The sequence below is a fragment of the Pochonia chlamydosporia genome, chromosome 2 (assembly GCF_001653235.2).
Source record: "Pochonia chlamydosporia 170 chromosome 2, whole genome shotgun sequence".
Lineage (NCBI taxonomy): Eukaryota > Fungi > Ascomycota > Sordariomycetes > Hypocreales > Clavicipitaceae > Pochonia > Pochonia chlamydosporia.
The window spans coordinates 5,124,866-5,143,846 of record NC_035791.1 but is presented as its reverse complement, the minus strand read 5'-3'; the positions used below and the strand labels follow the sequence as shown (position 1 = coordinate 5,143,846).

The 18,981-nt window shown below is 50.6% G+C and overlaps 6 protein-coding genes across 6 annotated transcripts; 4 read left to right on the top strand and 2 right to left on the bottom strand.

Annotated features, from left to right (window-relative positions):
* Positions 1-339: 339 nt before the first annotated feature.
* Positions 340-849, top strand: VFPPC_03595 (hypothetical protein; the record flags this gene model as incomplete). Its single annotated transcript, XM_018283082.1, has 1 exon — positions 340-849. One exon carries the CDS (start codon positions 340-342, stop codon positions 847-849), a length of 510 nt encoding a protein of 169 aa, XP_018147805.1.
* A 2,896-nt stretch (positions 850-3,745) lies between these two features.
* On the bottom strand, positions 3,746-4,672 carry VFPPC_13493 (Zn(2)Cys(6) transcription factor; the record flags this gene model as incomplete). Its single annotated transcript, XM_018291268.1, has 1 exon — positions 3,746-4,672. One exon carries the CDS (start codon positions 4,670-4,672, stop codon positions 3,746-3,748), a length of 927 nt encoding a protein of 308 aa, XP_018147804.1.
* A 3,167-nt stretch (positions 4,673-7,839) lies between these two features.
* Positions 7,840-10,520, top strand: VFPPC_03594 (Zn(II)2Cys6 transcription factor; the record flags this gene model as incomplete). Its single annotated transcript, XM_018283081.1, has 6 exons — positions 7,840-8,202; positions 8,621-8,651; positions 8,718-8,769; positions 8,823-9,538; positions 9,639-10,340; positions 10,417-10,520. 6 exons carry the CDS (start codon positions 7,840-7,842, stop codon positions 10,518-10,520), a joined length of 1,968 nt encoding a protein of 655 aa, XP_018147803.1.
* Positions 10,521-12,247: 1,727 nt separating this feature from the next.
* Positions 12,248-13,847, top strand: VFPPC_03592 (hypothetical protein; the record flags this gene model as incomplete). The annotated part of the gene is made up of 4 exons (XM_018283080.1): positions 12,248-12,332; positions 12,412-12,473; positions 12,522-13,310; positions 13,359-13,847. 4 exons carry the CDS (start codon positions 12,248-12,250, stop codon positions 13,845-13,847), a joined length of 1,425 nt encoding a protein of 474 aa, XP_018147802.1.
* A 273-nt stretch (positions 13,848-14,120) lies between these two features.
* Positions 14,121-15,443, bottom strand: VFPPC_03591 (Cut9 interacting protein Scn1; the record flags this gene model as incomplete). Its single annotated transcript, XM_018283079.1, has 1 exon — positions 14,121-15,443. The coding sequence occupies one exon, from the start codon at positions 15,441-15,443 to the stop codon at positions 14,121-14,123; it is 1,323 nt and encodes a 440-aa protein (XP_018147801.1).
* Positions 15,444-16,782: 1,339 nt separating this feature from the next.
* On the top strand, positions 16,783-17,565 carry VFPPC_03590 (hypothetical protein; the record flags this gene model as incomplete). Its single annotated transcript, XM_018283078.1, has 1 exon — positions 16,783-17,565. The coding sequence occupies one exon, from the start codon at positions 16,783-16,785 to the stop codon at positions 17,563-17,565; it is 783 nt and encodes a 260-aa protein (XP_018147800.1).
* Positions 17,566-18,981: the final 1,416 nt, after the last annotated feature.

Genomic DNA, 18,981 nt, shown 5'->3' with positions numbered 1-18,981 from the left:
TTGACTGCACAACATGAAACCCGTTTGCCAAGTCGCGCTCTCGTAATACCATCATGGACATGCCTTCAAGACTCGTCGTATCGACGCATCCATCACCGTACTCAGCCAACCCCGGAACTCGAAAGACCCGTTTGCCATTTCTTTTGGCCCCGGCCGATCTAGCTACTTCTTCTAGTGCCCTTGATTGTTGCCATTTGGCCAACCATGCTAAAAGCCGGGCCGGTCCTCAGCGTAATGTTGAGTTTGCGGAAATAGCATGGTCCACCAGACCGTTGCAGATGCTCCTTGGTGACTTGGAATAACCAGCTTGAGGAATCCGCAAACTGTCTCAACTCTACGATGAGAGCCCACAATGACCCCAACAGCAACCAAGTTCCGCACACGAAATGGCCTTCCTGGAACAGCTGCAGAGGATTCTATGCAACTCCCGTCCACGAGAATGATCTAGTGAACCAACAATTCATTTATGATATATTCTACAATCAGTGCCATGAACCATCTCATTGTTGCGGAGATGTAACATCGGCGCAAAATGACCAGCTTTGCTTGAACCTTCGCCTACAGCCGGCTATTCAATGTTGTCATTCGGGCAATGGGTATTCCTATGGTTTTACCGCAATTTGGCTTGTCCCGCCTTCAATGGCCCAACGTTCGCGCTTCGGAACGGTCCCAATCGTCCGCCCGGTATGCCCAGTTTGGCCTCGTCACACGAAATCCTGCGGGTTTCATCACATCAACCGAGCCAACTGCTCGACTTATGATAAGGGACTCTTCATGCCGAGGCGGCTTGCAGGAAACAATGGGAATAACATCGGCGACCAACAGAGCTGGTTGCTTCGTAACTATTGACTGTCACAGTTAAGAAACGATGATACTGTTGACCACCAGCCAGACAGGCAGACCCCTCAAGTCTGATGTGGTGCCAAAACGGGCAAAACCTAGCGCAAGATCCCCGCCAACGCATGTTGTGCAAGCTGCATCCGCTGAATGATAGAAGGCAAGCTGTCTGGAGTCTAAGCCAGTGGCCCCGACCAGGCTGGAGTCAAATGCGGCTCATGAGCACGTCAGCGAGCGCAAATCTAGCAGGTAGCTTCAATTTGATTACTTGGCCATGACATCGGCAAGAGGAGCTGGAAGGTTTACTCTTACATGCGTTACAATTCCCTATTATACATGGTAACTCGAATTTGCGCAGGTCATGGTGGTCTTTGACCCATTGGAAACTTACAACCACTTTTTATGGTTACGATGTTGGCCCATTCGACTGCTACAAATTTCGAATACAGGGATCTCATACCTCGGCGGGGGCAAAGGCTAGGGTGTCTGGTCGTCTTTACGAAGGGACTGACTGGGTGCCATGGTCCGGAGCGCATGCTCACCAGCAACCTAGCAAGATTTATCCACCTTCCCTCACCAGCCAACAGTAATCTTCATCCTTGGCCAAGATGTTCTGAGGTAGAGATGCCTTCTTCGTAAGCAATTTTCCAACAGCAGGCCTATTACAATGCAGCTCCTAGCGCATCGAGACGTGCATGTGGGAGTTGAGTTCTTTCTCTTGTTCTGGTCACAAATCATGCTAAGCCGTCAGTGGGTCCAAAGTAGTGGTAACATTTCGGGGCATGTCCTCATAAGAGCATTATCTCAGACATTCATCACTCTCACACCGTCTTGGTGACCATATTTCTCATTTCCCGTTAACACAACAGAAAACGATGAAGTATGAGTCGGAGGTGCTACAAATTTGGCCAGGTGCAACGTTCGATCCCTTGTGCGCATGACACCTATGCACGAAAGCTTGTTTCGGGTGTGTTAACCTGAATGCTATGACAAGGATTCACGGCTCGATTGCTGACCAAAACCGAGTTGGCCGATGGGGGAGGCTCTCTTTGATGGAGCAGCCCTGCCGGTGTGTCAGACGAAACGAGCATCGCACAATTCTTGTTCGGCCGGCAGACAGGAGCAGCACACAACCATTTGTGTCGATTGGCAACCCTGCTTAGCAAGAGGGAACGTAATCCCGGTTGAGATCCAGGTGCGTGCTTGGAACGGATTACAAGGCCAGAGTTTTCTTACCACAGAGGACGTATTGCTCTTTTATTCGGCACATCCAGCTGTCTTATGTGATGAATGGGCTTCGCCCCAGCTTCCAACACATGGCATGCCTGCCATCTCATCCCGAATTAGTGGGGGCCAAGCCTGGATCTCCGCGCGGATCGTCAATTCTGTTACCCGTCTGGCCCCATGGGCCGTGACGGTCTTGGTGGACAATTTGTTTCCATCGGCGTATCTTCCCAATCTCAATGGCCGGAGCATGTCCGACGGAAGCTGCTCTGGAGGCCAATGGGTGTCTTCCAACCGGTGGTGTCCCCAACCACTTGTCTTCATCTGACACTCGGTCAGCATTACCCCAAACGTCAAAATCACATCACTGTCCCATGCTCCATTGCACGTGAAGCATCAATCTGCAATCAGACACAAACGAAATTGCCTCACCGCTACGTTCCCTGATAGCATGGTACCACAATATTTGGCCGAAGACTGTGCGGGTTTCCTAGGCCGTGTATATGGCGTAAACAAGTAGAGAACCAACACCTCAACGTCTCAAATTCCAATCCTTCTCGAACAATTCCATGGGCAATTTTGGGCCGCTGAAGATATGCGCTAGCATCGCTTATTCTCACACGAAGAATTCGTAGTTACACTAGAAACTTACAGCGCGTATCGAGTTTGCAGTCAGTCCGTAAATGAGGTGGCCACGCTAAGACACGCTGCCGTCGCAACTTGTCGTTTCAGGTGATATCAATGCAAGCTGCATGTTTCCATTCTCGCACCTGTCACTGACAAATGAAAAAATGCCAACCAGGTGTTTCTGTTTTATGAACCGCTGGTTCCAGAGGGTATAATTCTCCATGACAACACCAGTTGACCTGAAATGCTGTGGGCATGATAGCATTAGCAAAGCATGCCGGTCCTGCACACTTGGAAATTCCCATCTGTTCCAAGTCTGTTAGTACATCAATCAACGAGAGCAGCCAAATATTCCATATACAGTCGCGGTTTCGCTTGAATTCTCCTGTTCCAGCCTGGGCTTAAACGAGTGAGGACTTGTGTTATCCTCAAGGGGAGCTCGCTTGTGAATGTCTCAGATGCCAAACTTCCAATAAGATCTCATCTTGCATCACAGTCTCATAGCTGCATGTTTGAGATGGTTTGTAAGACCTGCAAGATTTGACAATGCAGTAGGCTGTTTTGGTTGGTTTTGGTTTCGCAGAAAAATTTGTTAGCGATGAAATAACTATAGGGTAGGCTGCCACTTCGACAGATGAAACCAAATAGCTGTTCGAGGATGGTGTGGTACAGTGTAGGTGTAATGGGCCAGATGATATCGCGAATTGACGGCAAGAGTCCTAATATTTAAGGACATTGGTAACTCTTAGGTAGCAAACCGAAGACATTTGGTAGCTTGAATCATTCTCATCTAGTATAATACCCAGTTGCTGTAAAACCCAAGCATATAGTTTGAACTTCAGAATGCCTGGAAACTGCCTTCGACTCAGCAGTTCACAAGTTCCACAAGCATAGTATACAGAATATCTTACCACTAACCCAATATCAAAATCCAGATCACACCACTGTTCATAATAGTTCTCATCCAACTCCTCCACCTAATCCAGCAACACGTCAACCACATCCACGACCAATACCATCCCTCAACATACCTCACAAGCACAACCAGAACAAGCCATCATGGCCAAAGCTCCCGCTCCTTCCACTCCCTCCCCTCCAACCTATAATCCCAGCGTCTCCCCCTCTCTGGATCCGTCAAATCAACCCTATCCACCTCCTCCGGCACAATCACCAAAACCCTAAAATTCTCCCTCGCAACCCCATCCTCCAAATCTTCCACAGTCTGTCCCAGCCCCAATCCCCCCCCGGGACTTTGTGAGATTGGTGTTCCCGGCGGAGGATTCCGAAATGTTCCCCTCATAAAGGGACTCAAGTTCCCAAATTGTGCAGTTAATTCGCGGCTCCAACTCCAGGAACTCACATCCCCTCGCCGTCTCATATACGGCGTGAGGAAATCTCGCGTGGATATCCCCTGGGGAGCATCGATATCAGGACCAATCATGCAGACGCGGCCGCGGATGCGCCATTGGGTCATGGAGTCGGGGATCCAGAATACTGCTTCTACGGGGCCGCCGACGGAGGATTGCTCGGCTGTTGGAAATAACTCGGTGACTTTGTGCATGCGTGCGTCGGTGGTGATGGTTGGGAGGTCGGTTTCGTAGGCTGGGGGGTTGAGAGGAGCTGGGTTTTTGGGGTTGGGCGTTAGGGAGGCCCATGTGCCTCTGTATATTACTGTGCGGGCTCGGGGGACGAGTTGAGGTGCTGAGGCTGTTGATATGTTGTGTAGGGAGCTGAGTGTGAATGCTGGCTGTTTGAGTTGTTCGATCTGTGAGAGAAATGCGTCTCGCCATGGGGCGGCGGGCACGGTGGTTTGGCTGGCCATGTTGCGCTGTAGTTGGTGACCGAGGCGTTGAAGTCTTCCTATTGCTGGTGTCATGAAGGACTCGTTGAGGTGAATTAGGTCCATTGAGCTGGCTGACGTTGGGAGTTGTCCATCTGTAGGATCAGGAACGGTAGGCTCGGTGCATATGTGGTTAGCTGACATGGAGCTTTGCCAACCCCACAGCTGCTAGCTTGACCTCGGATGATGATTCATTATGTCCACGGATCAGTGGACTTGTGTTGTGGGTTGTAAAGGCATGCCAAATCAGAAGAGCGCAGGAAAATTTGATGCGCTCCTATCCAAGGGACGACTTTGATTCATTCCATCTCATTTTGCCGCCAGGATTTGATGTTCTGTCGGGAATACGGAGTAACTCGACGTGAAATGCGAGTGAAAGCCCTCATGAAGATAACGACCAGGGTTACCCTAGGCTTGGAAAAAAACTAGCCTCGTCGCACATTTGTCCAAGACAGGCAATGCCAAGACAATGGAAACCAGAGAACCTGGCTGATTGGCAAACAATCTCACATTTCTCAACCCGAGTTGCCGTTGCAAATTAAGCATAAACTCGGATGTTTCCTTGACGAGAAAACGAATGCCGTCCCCCCGCAGTTTGCGTGAGGCCGCCCATTTTGCCAAGACGAAAATGGCCCCCAGAGCCAACAGCTTCAAACTTCGCTCTACTTTATCTTTATTTGGAAATAAAACGGAAGATTAGTCGTGGTCTGGTGGAAAAAGCCGCAAACCCCATCCAACCTACCTAGGTAAGAATCACACAAATTCGTTTAGCCAGGCCCCGGCCCCCCGTACGATGCCAGACGGGGCTTGTCCGAGTCAGCCATGCACAATCCCACTGCTGAATGAAGCCAACCGCCAATCTGCTGCTCTGCACTCCGTAATTGTCGGTCCATGCTGTACTGAGCAACGCCACAATCAAAATGGACCGAGAGAAATTTCCTGCCTTCTTGTTGCAGCCATCTTGGCTAGGGGGCTTCGGTGGGCTGGAAGGAGACCTGCCATGTGGTAATGCGGCGTCACGAGTTGCGCCTAGTCTGTGCCAAGATTTTTTAAAGTTCTTAGGGCTCGACCGGCTATCGCTACTAGAATGGTGACATCTAGTGTGGAATCGGGTAAGCAGATCCCCGGCATGAGAAGTGGAAATTTAGCGCCTGGTGCGTTTCACTGACGCAGCGACTGGGGATACCACGGCGATATTGGAACGAGATTGGCCGTCAGCCAAGAAGACAACTGTCCATCTTTGCATCGTTCTGCGAGCAACGACTCAAGCGTTCGGCACTAGTAAGCCGTGAGGGAGCAAGGATTCGCGCACGACCGGTGCCATCTTTTGTTGCTTCGCCTCGTTTTTTTAATAGCCATCTGCTGTGTTTTTGATTGAGGTGCATGATGCCGCCAATTGCGGCTGGCCGTAATAAATAATGCGCGCCCGGAAAAGAAAACGGGGAGGAGAACACATACAATAACCACGGCGCCGTACTTTATGGGAAAACGGGGGCACATGCAACAAACAGACCGCCATTATGGCAACATACCAGACAGAAAGCAAGCCATGGAGCTAAATTTGCCCGCTATCGTAGTAATATGCGACAAAAACGTACCGTGTTCGGGTGCGCCACATTGTCACTAGAGAGACATATTGCCATGTTTTGGGGCGAGATTCTCTGCAAATCGCTCGTCAAGATGACACGTTGGTGGTGGACTAATTTCGTTCCTCCCATCAAGTAAACACCACCTTGTCAGGTCAGGCTAAATCATGGCCGGATGGATGATAGGCCTCGGCCAGGGTCACGATAGCCATCGCGTGCTGGAAGGGTAAGGAACAAAAAAAAAACGAGAAACGAATGGGGCCTCGGTCGAACTCGACAGGGTGCTCTGCACGGTAATAGGCTTCTAGCAGGACCGTCAAATAGGAAGCGTCGTGATATAGGGACCTAGTTTTGAATAGCTCGATCGCCTGAGCTGGGGTGTGTGTGAGCGCCAAGCTGAAGGTGGTGGCTCGCTAGAGAAAATAAAGTCAGCGGAAATCTCCGGCATTCTCGTCATTAGTGATACGGCGCCAGGCTTGGGATGCATGCTGCTACTGCAAAGACATATTTCGTATCCGGTGCCGTTGCTGTCTGGTGCGTGCAGCTCTCTGAAGGAGCATCAGAGAGGCGTAACAAGGGGAGTAGGGTGAGTCCAAGAGTCTGCACCATGTGTTGTTGTCCACAGCAATGGACGATTATGCTTCATGTGAGTGTATGAAGGGATGATGGATGGTATCAGACAGAATCGCTGTGATGTATCGACAACGATTCCCAAAGGTTAAATTAAAGGCCGTTGGTCGGTAGGTCCACATATAGAGGAATGGCTGTATGCAGATGGCCATGGCTTCAGATTTCAAGTCGGAGTTGACTCCTAGCTGACATTGATACGCACGGGGGCTGGCAAGATTGAATACCTATGGTCTTGCTGTGGATTGATTTGCTTTTGATTGCTGTATGGCTGGGGGTGTGTGGATGGCCGGCCGTGGACAAGGAGAGGACAGGACAGGACAGGACAAGACGTGACAGGAGGAGACGAGGAGCACAGGAGGGGGACTGGAGATGACTGGAGAGGATGGATGGATGGATTCGATGCACTTGAATCCGCGCCTGTGTCCGGTTGCCGACGTTCCAGGCCCAGCCAGTTGGGCAGGTGCGGGGGCCTGGACCAAGTTTGACACTTTCCACATTTTTGCCCAGAATCAAAGACATGGAAGGAACAACCACGGCTCAGCCCAGCTAACTAATTGGCGCGAACTGCTCGAGCCTGGCCCAGCCCAGCCATTGAGGAAGGGAGACGGGCAAGACGGGGGTCACTTGCCTTGACGACTGTTTTTGGAGTCTGGGTCTGGACAGCTCTTCGATTGTCATCAGGACCGGGCAATTGGCTGTGTCTTATTCCCATTCATTCATTCACTTACTCATTCATTCATTCTCCTCTCTCCTAAGTCATATTTGTGTCCGATCTGGTTCGGTCCGGTTTTGCAATTCCCTTTTCATTCCCCGTTCCCCTCCCCGTTTATTCCCTGCGACCGAGACGTCGAACCAGACTGGACCAGACCACAAAGCACCAGGCCAGACCAGCACAGCCAGACCAGCACCATCAGACAAGCCAGTCCTGAGCTTTATTCCCGGCACCTCTCCCACTGTCTGGTTGGACCTGACTGGACTGGACCAGACTTGGATCACACCGCACCCCGAACAAAGCTCTCAGCGCGCACCGCATAGCAGTCACCAATTTTACCAGACTCTACATCATTTTGAGCTTCCCGAGCACCTCGTCGTCTAATGGATATATCGCGGCTGCAACACGGCCTGCACCGCTCTCCCATTGCGCATGGAAGAGATCCGGCTGCGCCGTCCTCCCTGACTCTCAAACCGCATCTCGACTCGCCAACGAGCGTGTCCTCACCTGGCTCTCTGACACATGGGCACACTCAAACATATCCTCGCCATCCGGCTCCTCATGGTCATGCCCACGGCCATAGTCACAATCACAGTCACAGTCATAGTCATGATGGCGACAGCGTCGACTATCGGGAGTTGAGTGACGAGAGATCACCCATCAATGGTGAGGAACCAGCAAAGAAGAAACAAAAGCGCAACAAACCGACCTTGTCATGCCATGAATGTGTTGAGCGAAAGACAAAGGTGCGTTTACTCGAAATCCGCCTGTCATGCAGCAGCATCATGCCTCAATTTGAGTTTTTATTTTTGTCTTCATGTCCCTTTACTCCCCCCCTGTCTGCATCACAAGCTTGATTGCTTTTCTTGTTTCGTCTCTTTCAATTTCTTCACCGAATCGTGGTCTGCAACTGGTCATGCGAGATTTGTCACTTTGCCAGACACATGCAGCGTCGCACAACGCTCCCCCATCCTAACCTTAATTTTGCCCGTTCCCCTGTGTCACACTACGAAAACAGTCTGAGCCAAATTAATCTTCAACAATTGACATCCCGGATAAGTCGTCCACTTTCGACATTGCACCTCTTCCTCCAGTCTATGTCATTATACTTCATATTGTTGATGCAGTGTTGATTTCAACCTGATAGCTAACCTTTCTCAACAGTGTGATCGTGGTCGACCACACTGTCTTGCCTGTAAGTTTTGAAAAATAACAAGCAATATATCAAACGTATGATTCATGGCTAATATTGATATTTAAGGCATCAAAAGACAGACCGAATGTCGATACGCGCATGTTGCAAATCTCTTGGAGTGAGTGACGATCCAACCTCGTCTTCATCATCCAAGCTAACCTGCCTCTCCAGGGAAACGTCAAGATCGGCAGCTAATGGACGTCGCATGACTCGACCACCAAAGAAAAAGAATGCCAACGAAGGCATAGCAACAATCCCTAACATTGCCGACAGAGGCGCAATCAACGACCAAGAAGGGTCTTCCCGAGGCGCTGCAGCTCTATCCATTGGCCTCTTATCCCACGTGCCGTATTCCGTAACAAAAGCTAGCAATGTCTTTGGTATCGGATCGGAACACCCTTTCGCGAACTACTGGACTTGCGATGGAGGGTTACCCGAAGTCGTCTCCGTTCTCCCTGACAAAATTCAAGCGGACATTCTGGTTGCCCGATATTTTGAGTGCGTTGATGCGGTGTATCCCATGATACATCGCCAAACATTTTACGCCGACTACGAACATTTTTGGCGCATGGGCACCGAAGAGAGGAACAAAATGGACCCTGCTTTTGTTGCCCTGATCTTTGTTATCTTGGCCCTCAGTACCCAATTTGTTACCGCAACCACGCCGAAGGAGCGCAAACAGACTGCCGAATTTTACGCCTCCGCATCCAACCAAGCTCTCCGGATGTCCTCGTATCTAAGCTCTGCATCACTTCGATCGATACAGGCCATGGTGCTCATGACTTATTTCCTCATTAACGATAACCACGCGTCGGACGGCTGGGCGTTCGCCGGTATCCTAATCAGACAAGCATACGCCATGGGTCTGCATCGTGATCCAAATATCGGTAAGATGATCTCATTCTTCCACTTGGCCCATCCCCCCGTGCTACTTTACGTCACTCATCCCACAAATGCTGGGGCTAACGGGAAATATCCTCCGAACAGTAACGCCGAATGCCAATCCATTTGAAAAGCAACAGCGGCGAAAAGTTTGGCAAGCTGTTCTACTCCAGGATACGTTCCTGACTGTTCTATTGTCACTACCGCCTTCTGCCACCCATACAGACGTTTCAGTTGATGACTTGTTGGACGACAGTTCATCAATCGCGAGCAGTGACCCGACGGACACAGCCTACATCAGGGGATCTTGGATGTTGGCAAATCTGGTTCAGGAGACCATTTGCTCACCCCGGTCGCTGGATGTCCCCATTTGCACAACAGTCCGGCATAAGTCGAAACTGGTGGCGGATTTTCGGGCAGTGTATCGGTCATTTCCCGACGTGTTTCGATCCTGGGATACGGATAGCTTGACAGCGGTGGCGAGCACGAACAAGCGGATTGTGCGGCAAACCTTATTCTTGACGAGCAATTATTTCCACAATCTTATGCTGGTGCTTGCGTCAGAAAGCCCCGATGTGCCGGTCAACGTCCGTGGAACTTTGGAGGCAGCGCACGATGCAATTAGCGCATTTTTCTTGATGTTTACTCTTTTGGAGTCAGAGGCCCGAGTATGGTGGGTCTTTAATCACCGGGCTTTCTTGGAAGCGCTGTGCATTGCCAATGTGCTACGAGAAACAGCAAAGGAAGCGGCGGGCAAGGACATGCTGGCCCGAGACCCCCTTTTCGTGAGGGCCAGGGCTGACATCAGTAAGTGATAATCGCATTCAAAACCACGTGGCGTTGTAAGAAGATGTTGTGAAGGAAGGCTAACATGGCTATGCAGCGCGAATGATCCAGATCATGGAACTCATTGGCTCGGACAGCGACGTTGCCCGGACTCGAGTGCAAATTTTGAGCGAGTTTTTGGACGACACAGGCTCCGAATAGTGTCTGTATTCGCAAATTTCTTTTGTGATGCTTGTTTTGTTTTATCTATGTAGTATAAGTGTACGTTGGGATTTGGCAATACCCAGAGGATGTATCGTCGGGGATGGAGTACAGTGGCCCGGATTATACAGTGAACGGCACAGGCAATAACAATCATGTACTTGGATTGTGATTTTTGGTTTGGTTTGGTTTGGTTTGGTTTCTTTTTGGATCATACAGTATTTGTAAGAGGAGAAGGATACACGTACACGTCGGAGGAATGGAGAACATGAAACCTGGCACGGAAGGCAACTTTGTGCCTGTGACAGTCTTTGTTACGACAATTTTCAGACGAACCAAGAGAAAAACAAAGTGTTTCGACTGTATGACAGTGTTTGTCCACCGTGCTTCACTTTGAAATGGATGGATGAGGGCCTTCAGCCCTGCGGGTGGACTACGAAACGGATTGAGCAGCATGTCGAATAGGAGACTGCATAAGCTTTTGCTCGGAAGGCGACCGAGGTGTGGATGATGCTTGAACGTGGGGCCGACAAGTTGGACGTTTTGTCAGAGATCATACGTCAGAGGCTCAGAGCATTTGATGTGTTGCCTCTCGCGTGTAACAGGATAAAAGGTTCTTCGTTTTGTCTCCCTGGCACTGACATGGGACATATGGACAACATTCATTTGGGCCTTGTCAGGTTGTCAATGACAGCAACTGCATCAATTACCAGAGGCATGGAAATGCTGTTGCAATCGGATGTAAGTGTTTGTTTGGTACTGTACTGTATCGACGAACTAACAATACCAAACGAATTGTTGCATGGCATTGGCGAGGCATTGCGGTGGGCAAATTGATCTGAAGTGAAGACGTGGCTTGACAAGGGACTCGTCAGCCCGCGGATCTCGATTGGCCAAACGAGGACGGGACGCGAGGACTCAGAGACCATCGACTCCACATGTCGAAGCTGTCGGCCAGATTTGGCAAAGCCGACTTGATGAGCCACGAGCACCAACTCTTGGTTTTGATGCATGTCTTGGTCCCTGGTTCACTCTGGGGCGAAGGAGGCGAAGCGAGAGTTTTGCGAAATGGGCAGAGGACGAAGTGACCAGATAGCCATCAGAGCTTTCGTGACCCAGGTATGTTGGGAATGGATACAGAATGCGCACGGAGACCAACAGCTGCTGACTAGGAGTTTTGGTTGAAGATGTTTGGGCAATGAGGATCAGCAGTACTTGTGATGGTGCTTTGCTTTGGATTGGCTTCATTACGACAGATGGATTACAGCAACAGTCGACCCGCTCTGCCAACACCCAGACTGACTGCTTGTTACATGTACCTCTTGGGGAATGCGACGCAAGCTTATTCGCAGTTTTGCATGATTTGGGAGGCGCTTAAGAGAGGCAAGCTTGTGACCACATGTACCAGACCCTTGTTCCCCAGCTTCCAGTCAAAGTCCAGTCCAGTCCAGTCCGCTCCGCGGAAGACGTGGCATGAGACACTTTGAGCCGCCAGAGTCCCGTTAGGCAACCCTTTTGTTTGCCCGCTTCGTCGTGTCATCCGACTCTCCGTTCTTCCTCATTCTTCTCGGGGTCGAATTTTCATGACCACGCGTTCACTATTAATCATTTGAAAGCCTGGTGGGTTGTGTCTTTTTAATTGCCACCTAGCAGGCAAACAGCAGTGGAGTTGCAGACCAGGCCTCATATCAGTCTATGTCCCGACTGGCAAAGGCATCTATTTGACCATGAAAAGCGGTTGGGTGTACGCGGCTGCGTCTACAGTTCTGGTGGTACCTGTGCTGGGGACGTCGATACCACAAGTTCGCAACGGTATGTCAAGCTGCTGCCTATTCATCACGTTGGAAGACTTGACTCGTCCCATTAGAACCGGTCTAATCGATGTGCGTAGATGCCTCGACGGCCTTTGTGACGCTGAGCATCCCGAAAAACGTGGGAGAAGCAGAACCTCTTGTAATGTTGATGAATCCATTAAGCACTGTTCACGTCTAATAAGCGTAGACGCTTCGCCTTGATATCGGAAAGTCCAAAGTACCCTGCGGTCATGGAGACCTCACAATCAACGGCCAGAAACTCGCACAAGATGACAACGGCAACGGCCAGGGCACTCTCGCGGCGCACCGGAATGGCAACTTTACCGCCAATTGGGCCTTTAGCTGTAACCCCGACTCTTTGGGCATGGGCATGTTGAAAATGCAAGTCACAGAATTAGACGGTTTAGAAATCGCCCCGTTCAACTTCTCCACGACATTCACGCAAACAAACCCCCGGAAAATCACCATCGACAACGCAGCCGTAGTAAACCACGTCCACAAACTCCCCCATGAAAACTTCGAAAGTACACAGACATCTCTCCAGGGCAAACTGCACGCAAAAATTCACGACTTAGACGTTCTACGCATAAAAGCGCGGCAGCTGGAAAACTCAATTATTTCGCAGGAGAACAAAATTGCAGAATTACTGGGTCAGAAGAAACCGTCGTCGATCCAGGACTGCGATAACCTGGAGTGTGTGCTCGAGGGGCTGGGTGAGAAGTTTCGAGATGCGGCTGAGAAACTTGGTGGTGATGTGGAGGAGTTGAAGGAGTTTATTGCGCATTCTAGGGATGAGTCTCTGCCGGTTCCGCCTGAAGATTACGAGTATTGGTTTGATGATGAGGCGGATGATAATAAGGCTGAGGAGTATGATTTGAAAAAGCACGCAGGGAAATGGACGTGGGCTGATCAGATGCCTCTTAATGGAGAGGCAGTTGATGTTAAAATCACTACACATCCTCCTCCACAACCACCCGTAAGCGCCCCCTCATATCTCAACCACACTCTACTCTAACAACTGTAGCTCGTCATGGCAATCGCACTATCCGTAATAGGCCTCTGCCTCCTATCCACAATCTTCATGCTCCGCCTCCACCGCAAAACCACCCCCAGAGCCATAGACAACGAAAAAGTCCTCTTCTCAGAACGTCCCACCCGGCCCAAGAAAGAATCATGGTCTGAGCGCCGAGCTCGTCGAAAAGCCCGCAGGCAAGCTATCAAAGAATATGTCGCCAACATCTTCACCCGGTGGAGGACTCAGCCCGCACCAGTAATAGAGTGCAGTATAGAAGAGGAATTTGCGTCGTTCAGGGAAGCAGTTAGTGTGGTGGATAGTCTTGTTGCCGCGGAGGAGGGCAGGAATAGAGAGGTCCCGCGGTATACCCCTTGTGAGTATGGCCATTTTAGAGATGATGAGAGTTTGCCGCCGTATGAGAGTGAGGATGAGTCGCCGGTGGCGGATGGGTTGAGGTATGGAGGTGGCGGGGATGATAGGTTGGGGTATGGGAAGTGATTTTTGGGGGCATTTGCATGGTCATGATGGCGTTTTGGTTTCGATTGAGGTTGGGTATATATGTATGTGTTGCATGGGATAGACACGGGACTGGGTTCTCGAAGTGAAGTTGTAGAGCTCAACTAATTCTAATACTTTTGATCGTAGACGACCATTTTATGGTACACCGAGTTGCTGCGGATCTCAACTGATTCTAATCTTTGACCATGCAAGACTATTTAATGATACACCAAGTTGTTATGAATCAATGCTTTTGCTTGTAATTCCTATCCATCACCCCTTACCAAATACAAAATCCTCAAAGTTCCCGGCAATCTTCAAAACACCCTCCCCCAACCCCCACCCCTTCACATCACACACCCGGCGATACATATCCTCCAATGCAGCGTCCATATGCTCCCCCGCGACATGCAAATCACTCTCCACGAGGATTCTGTCCGCCGGAATAGCGGACACTACGTCTCTGAAGTCGTCCCGTCTAGAGGAGGCGTTGATATTGATGGCTGTTGAGAGAGATACGTATATCTTGGCAGGAATAGAAGGGTTAAACCACCACCGTAGAGTGTCCACTGGGCCACTGTACGAATGGAGGCACACTCGTGGCGGGTACGGTTTCCCACCAACTTCTGGCTCTTCGTCTGAATCGTCTTCTGCACCTGGTGCGACCATGCGCTGCTCACGGCGGGAGGGGACGTGCTTCTCGTGTCCTTTCCAGCAGCTCGAGATGGTGTCGAAGATAACGCCGTGGGCTTTGACGCCGTGAACACTGACGGGTCGGCCGGTTTCACCTGCAAGATGGAGCTGGGCGAGTAGAACGGCCTTTTGGTGTTCGATGCGCACTCGGTGAGAACTTAGCAGTCTGCCTTCCCGGCCGCCAGGCGTCAAGGTATCATCTCTGGCTGCGGCCAATGCAGGGTCCCATTGCTGCGGGAGGCGAAACGCCTTGTCGGCGCCAATCTCACCGACGAGAGCGTGCGGGTGGGATTGCAGACGAGCTCGGGTTGAGGCGATGAATGATGAAACGGAGATTGGTGTAGGTAGGGACGTAATAAAGGCATCATCTTGTGGTGGTGGTGTGAGAACGGCTTGATAATGCAGCTTCTTGGCGTTGAGGAGGGCGGTTTCATCCGTTTCGCCTCCTGTTGCTGCTGGTGGATTGTACGTAGGCTCTGCGTCGACGTCATCGTACAGTTGGTAGGAAAACCACGGATGCCATCCGAATGAAGGGATGAGTTGGCAACTTCGCTGAGCAGGAGGTGTTGATTCTTCGGCTGCTGATACCGAGATATGCTCGGTATCGTCGTGGCTGTCAGACTGATATCTGCATTGACGACCCCGCAAACTCGCCCTGTCCTTGACGCCATGCTGTGACGCCACGTCGGCAACTAGGTCTTGGTCCTGCGAACGAGTTGCCATGATAACAAGCGCAGATGCACGCATGGTTTTGAGGCTGGTTATGGAGCTCATGGTATCTGTAGGATGACAGTGCGCGTCAAATACTGGGAGATGCCATGGGAATGCTTCATTCGTAGCAGGCGGCGGCTGTTGTGCTTTGTCGGGTGGTGGGCTGTCGTCATTTTGGTGATGCTGGCACATGTTTGCGAGGAGATTTTGAAGTGTCTTTTGAAGTTGCTGGTTGTGAGTCTCAGGTTATAATCAAGCATGAAGGAAGATGTTGGAGATTGAGTGGAGCAGGCAGTGCAGCAGCACCTTCCCTGGAGAAATCAACACCAGGCCGACCATGAGCTCTCTGGTGTGGTACGAGCATCAGATCTACGTCCGCCCTCTGTTGACAGCATATATGTTTAACGCAGATGTCTTGCACAAGTTGGCCTTGGAGTCTCTGCCAATGAGGTAGAATGCATAAAGATGGTTGATTAGAGGCTTGCTGTAGAGCTGTTTGTGCATCACCTCCATAGCTCTCTCAAGGACACCGCTCTTGAGGACGTATCAAGCCCCCCTGGTTGGAGAATCCCTGTTGTTTGTAGCTTGGACCCTAGCCCCAGATGCCGAAGATCCAAAGCTCGAGTTAAAGGCCCAGGCCCACCTGTCAAGTCGACTTTGAGGTCCAAGAATTCAGGGTTCAGTTCATCGATGTTGCATTGAACTTGTCAGATCGTTCGAATAATCATTAGACTTTGTGATGGTAAACAGCAGGATTCCGGAGAGATTCGGGAAGGCTTTGCGTGTCGTGGTGGTTAATCAGCGAGGGGGAAAACGGTGGCAACTGGGACGGCCGAGTTGGTTGAGGCTTGCCTTAGGGGCAGTTTTTGGATGTCGGCGCTGCGATCTGACTTGTCGTCAGCTTGGTGTTGGCTTGGAGGTTGGATTGCGCTTGCTGGCTCTTGTTAGCTTCTCTCGTTCCTTGTCTGCGTTGCGTTTGTGGTTTTGGCCAAGTCGATTTCTGATTTCTCCGGCATGTGATTCGGCCCCTCTTCATGCCACACCTAGCTCCGACCTCTGTCATCGACGGCATCTGCATCTCCCCGTCACCCCATTCTCCTCTTTCTTGACTTGTATTTCCTCCTATTTGCTGAAATTCGTCAACCGGATGTTTGCCCGTTGGACTGCATCTTGGTGTTTGATGGCGAGGTGTTGACAAGAAAATATACTTATATGTTCAACACTCGCTTCCAGCTAGGGGCATTTGACACGGTCGAGACTCGAGACGCTCCTTCTGTTGTTTCCTCCATACTCTGTTTTGGCAACAGCTCGGGGTCGCCCCCTTCTTCATCGAATTACTCACATCCATCTCTCCTGCAGACGCCTCTTGGTTGTGTCGCGTGTCTTTGTTTCAGACTTTTTTTGCTTTTTATTCTCGCTCAATTCACCCAAGACAACTACTAGGACATTGAGATACAGCTCTTCGCATCACCCCATCTACACCAGCCATGCTGTTGTAATACTTGATGTAACGACCACCTGATTCCCCAACATGGCTTCTCACAGAACCATGGCACTACTAAACCCTGTTTATGCTTTTGTTGTTCCATTCCTGTTTGTCGTCACAGTTCCCTTGGCCATTCTCGCCGGCATCACAACCACGCTGGCATTCGCAGTTCTCATCTTCCGGGTTGTCATAGTCTACCTAGATGTTGCGCTTTCTCTCATACCACAATCTCTGGCGAGCTTCAAACGGCAGAAACGCTACATAACTCACGATGCACGTATGCCAACCACTTTCACCACCACCTATGGAAGCAGCAACGGCGACAGTTCAGCTGCGTCGTCTATGCCGGGACCGCCACTGTTACACCGGCGAAGACGTCGTCGACCTAGCAGCAGTATCAGCATTTTATCTACCGGCGGCTCTACCACGCCAATCAACGAGTTTGGACTAGGGCTGATGCCCAGCGTAGGGCCGGAACGAGATTTTGAAGGCGTTGGCGGCTGGCGGGCTGGGGATGACGATGACGCTTGGACAACCATCAATTCTCGAATGGAACTACCAGATCGGCAATTTACCCGGCATCACTACCGGTCTCCGTCTGGCGGAGGTGCGACGACGCCAGGAGATGGTGGAGTTTTGATGATGAAGACGAGGCGAAGGAGCCCAGAATCCAAGGCGGCAGCGAGAACAGCCACGTCTCCAAACAGTTCTAGGACTAGAACTCCTTCAGCGTCACGGATGCAAAGTCTGACTACGATGGGAATTGGAAATTCGGACAGCTACTTTCCGTTAGCCATGTCACCAAAGGCGAAGAAAATGCCTATTTAAGCGCGAAGTAAGAGGGTGGGCACCTGGGGAAGCGGGAGACTCGCCCGATATATTCAAGGGCCAGCTTCGGGTCTGGTGTCAAGGCATGGTCATTTACGATGGAATAATTGGGGACATCTCACGGCCGGAAATGGGACACAGTACATGGACGCCAGCTTTGGAAAGCGATTTGTAAAATTCTCATGACTTGACGAATCATATGATGCAAGACAGATGGGGATAGGTGGACTAAATGAATGAATATCCATGGTCATGTCAGCAGGTTTCTCCATTGCTGGGATATTGCTTGTGAATGCGTATCGTCTGCATGTCCATCTGCATTTCACAGGCTCTGCGGAAGGTAAACATACTCGACTCAACCCAAACCGGCACCAACATGAATTCTCAAAGGAGCATATTGCAAAGTTCCACAGCCCATATTCAACAGAATCATGACCCCATACATACTTTCATATATCTCAGAAGTGAAACACTGAATTTCCAGACAGGAACCACTCGAACCAATCACGAGCCGGTGTCTCACCAAGAACGGAAAACCAAGTCGAGCATCAACCGTTCCCGGTACGTATACATATTTATAAATATGCCCAAGATACTAAATATGGCAGAAATATCAGACACATCTAAATCACCTTCCTACAGCACACCATCCTAACTCCGATGCCCCAACTACCCATAGATAATACTAGTCGCAGAGTCCCCCTTCCGCTTTGGATGACAAAGCCTCTTCTGATCCTTATACATAATCCAGTCTTCTGCCCCCGCGAGATTCAACGTCTTTCCACTTCCCGTCTGCGCCTTACAGTCTGTGAATTCATACTCCGTAAACTCAGGGAACGGCTCAGGCGTGTTTCCGGGATCTTCACCGATCCACTCCGCGCTGGCGAAGCATAGCGACGGACCGGGGGATGTGGCGTTTTCGGTGTACTTTTCGCCGGTGGATTTATTCTCAAGATATCTAGTATGATTAGCTTTGTTTATGAAGTGTGAGTACAACATACATTGTGCCGGTTGTGGCAGACGTTGCGTCAACTTTTACGTAGATTGTGTCCCCGGACGAAACTAAGCCGTTAGCATGGCGTATGTGTGAGTGAGTGTTACATACCGTTTACGTGTCCGGATAGAGGGCCTGCAGGCCAGAACTCATACCAGGTGTAGTATGACGTTTGCCCATTTTCAATCTAATAATGTCAGTGACGTGTCAGGAGGATGTGTGTGTATCTTACCGTCTGTCCTGTTCCACCTTGCACGAGAGCACCGCAGTTGTTCGTCCCGTCGATGCCTACCCACTGGTAGAACTGGTAGGTTTCGTTTGGTGCGCCGCCTTTGGGGAGGGAGACGCTCGGTACGGTCCATGTGGCTTCGACGGAGGTGATGTTTTTGCTGGATGTCACGGGGCCGCACCAGTTGTTGGAG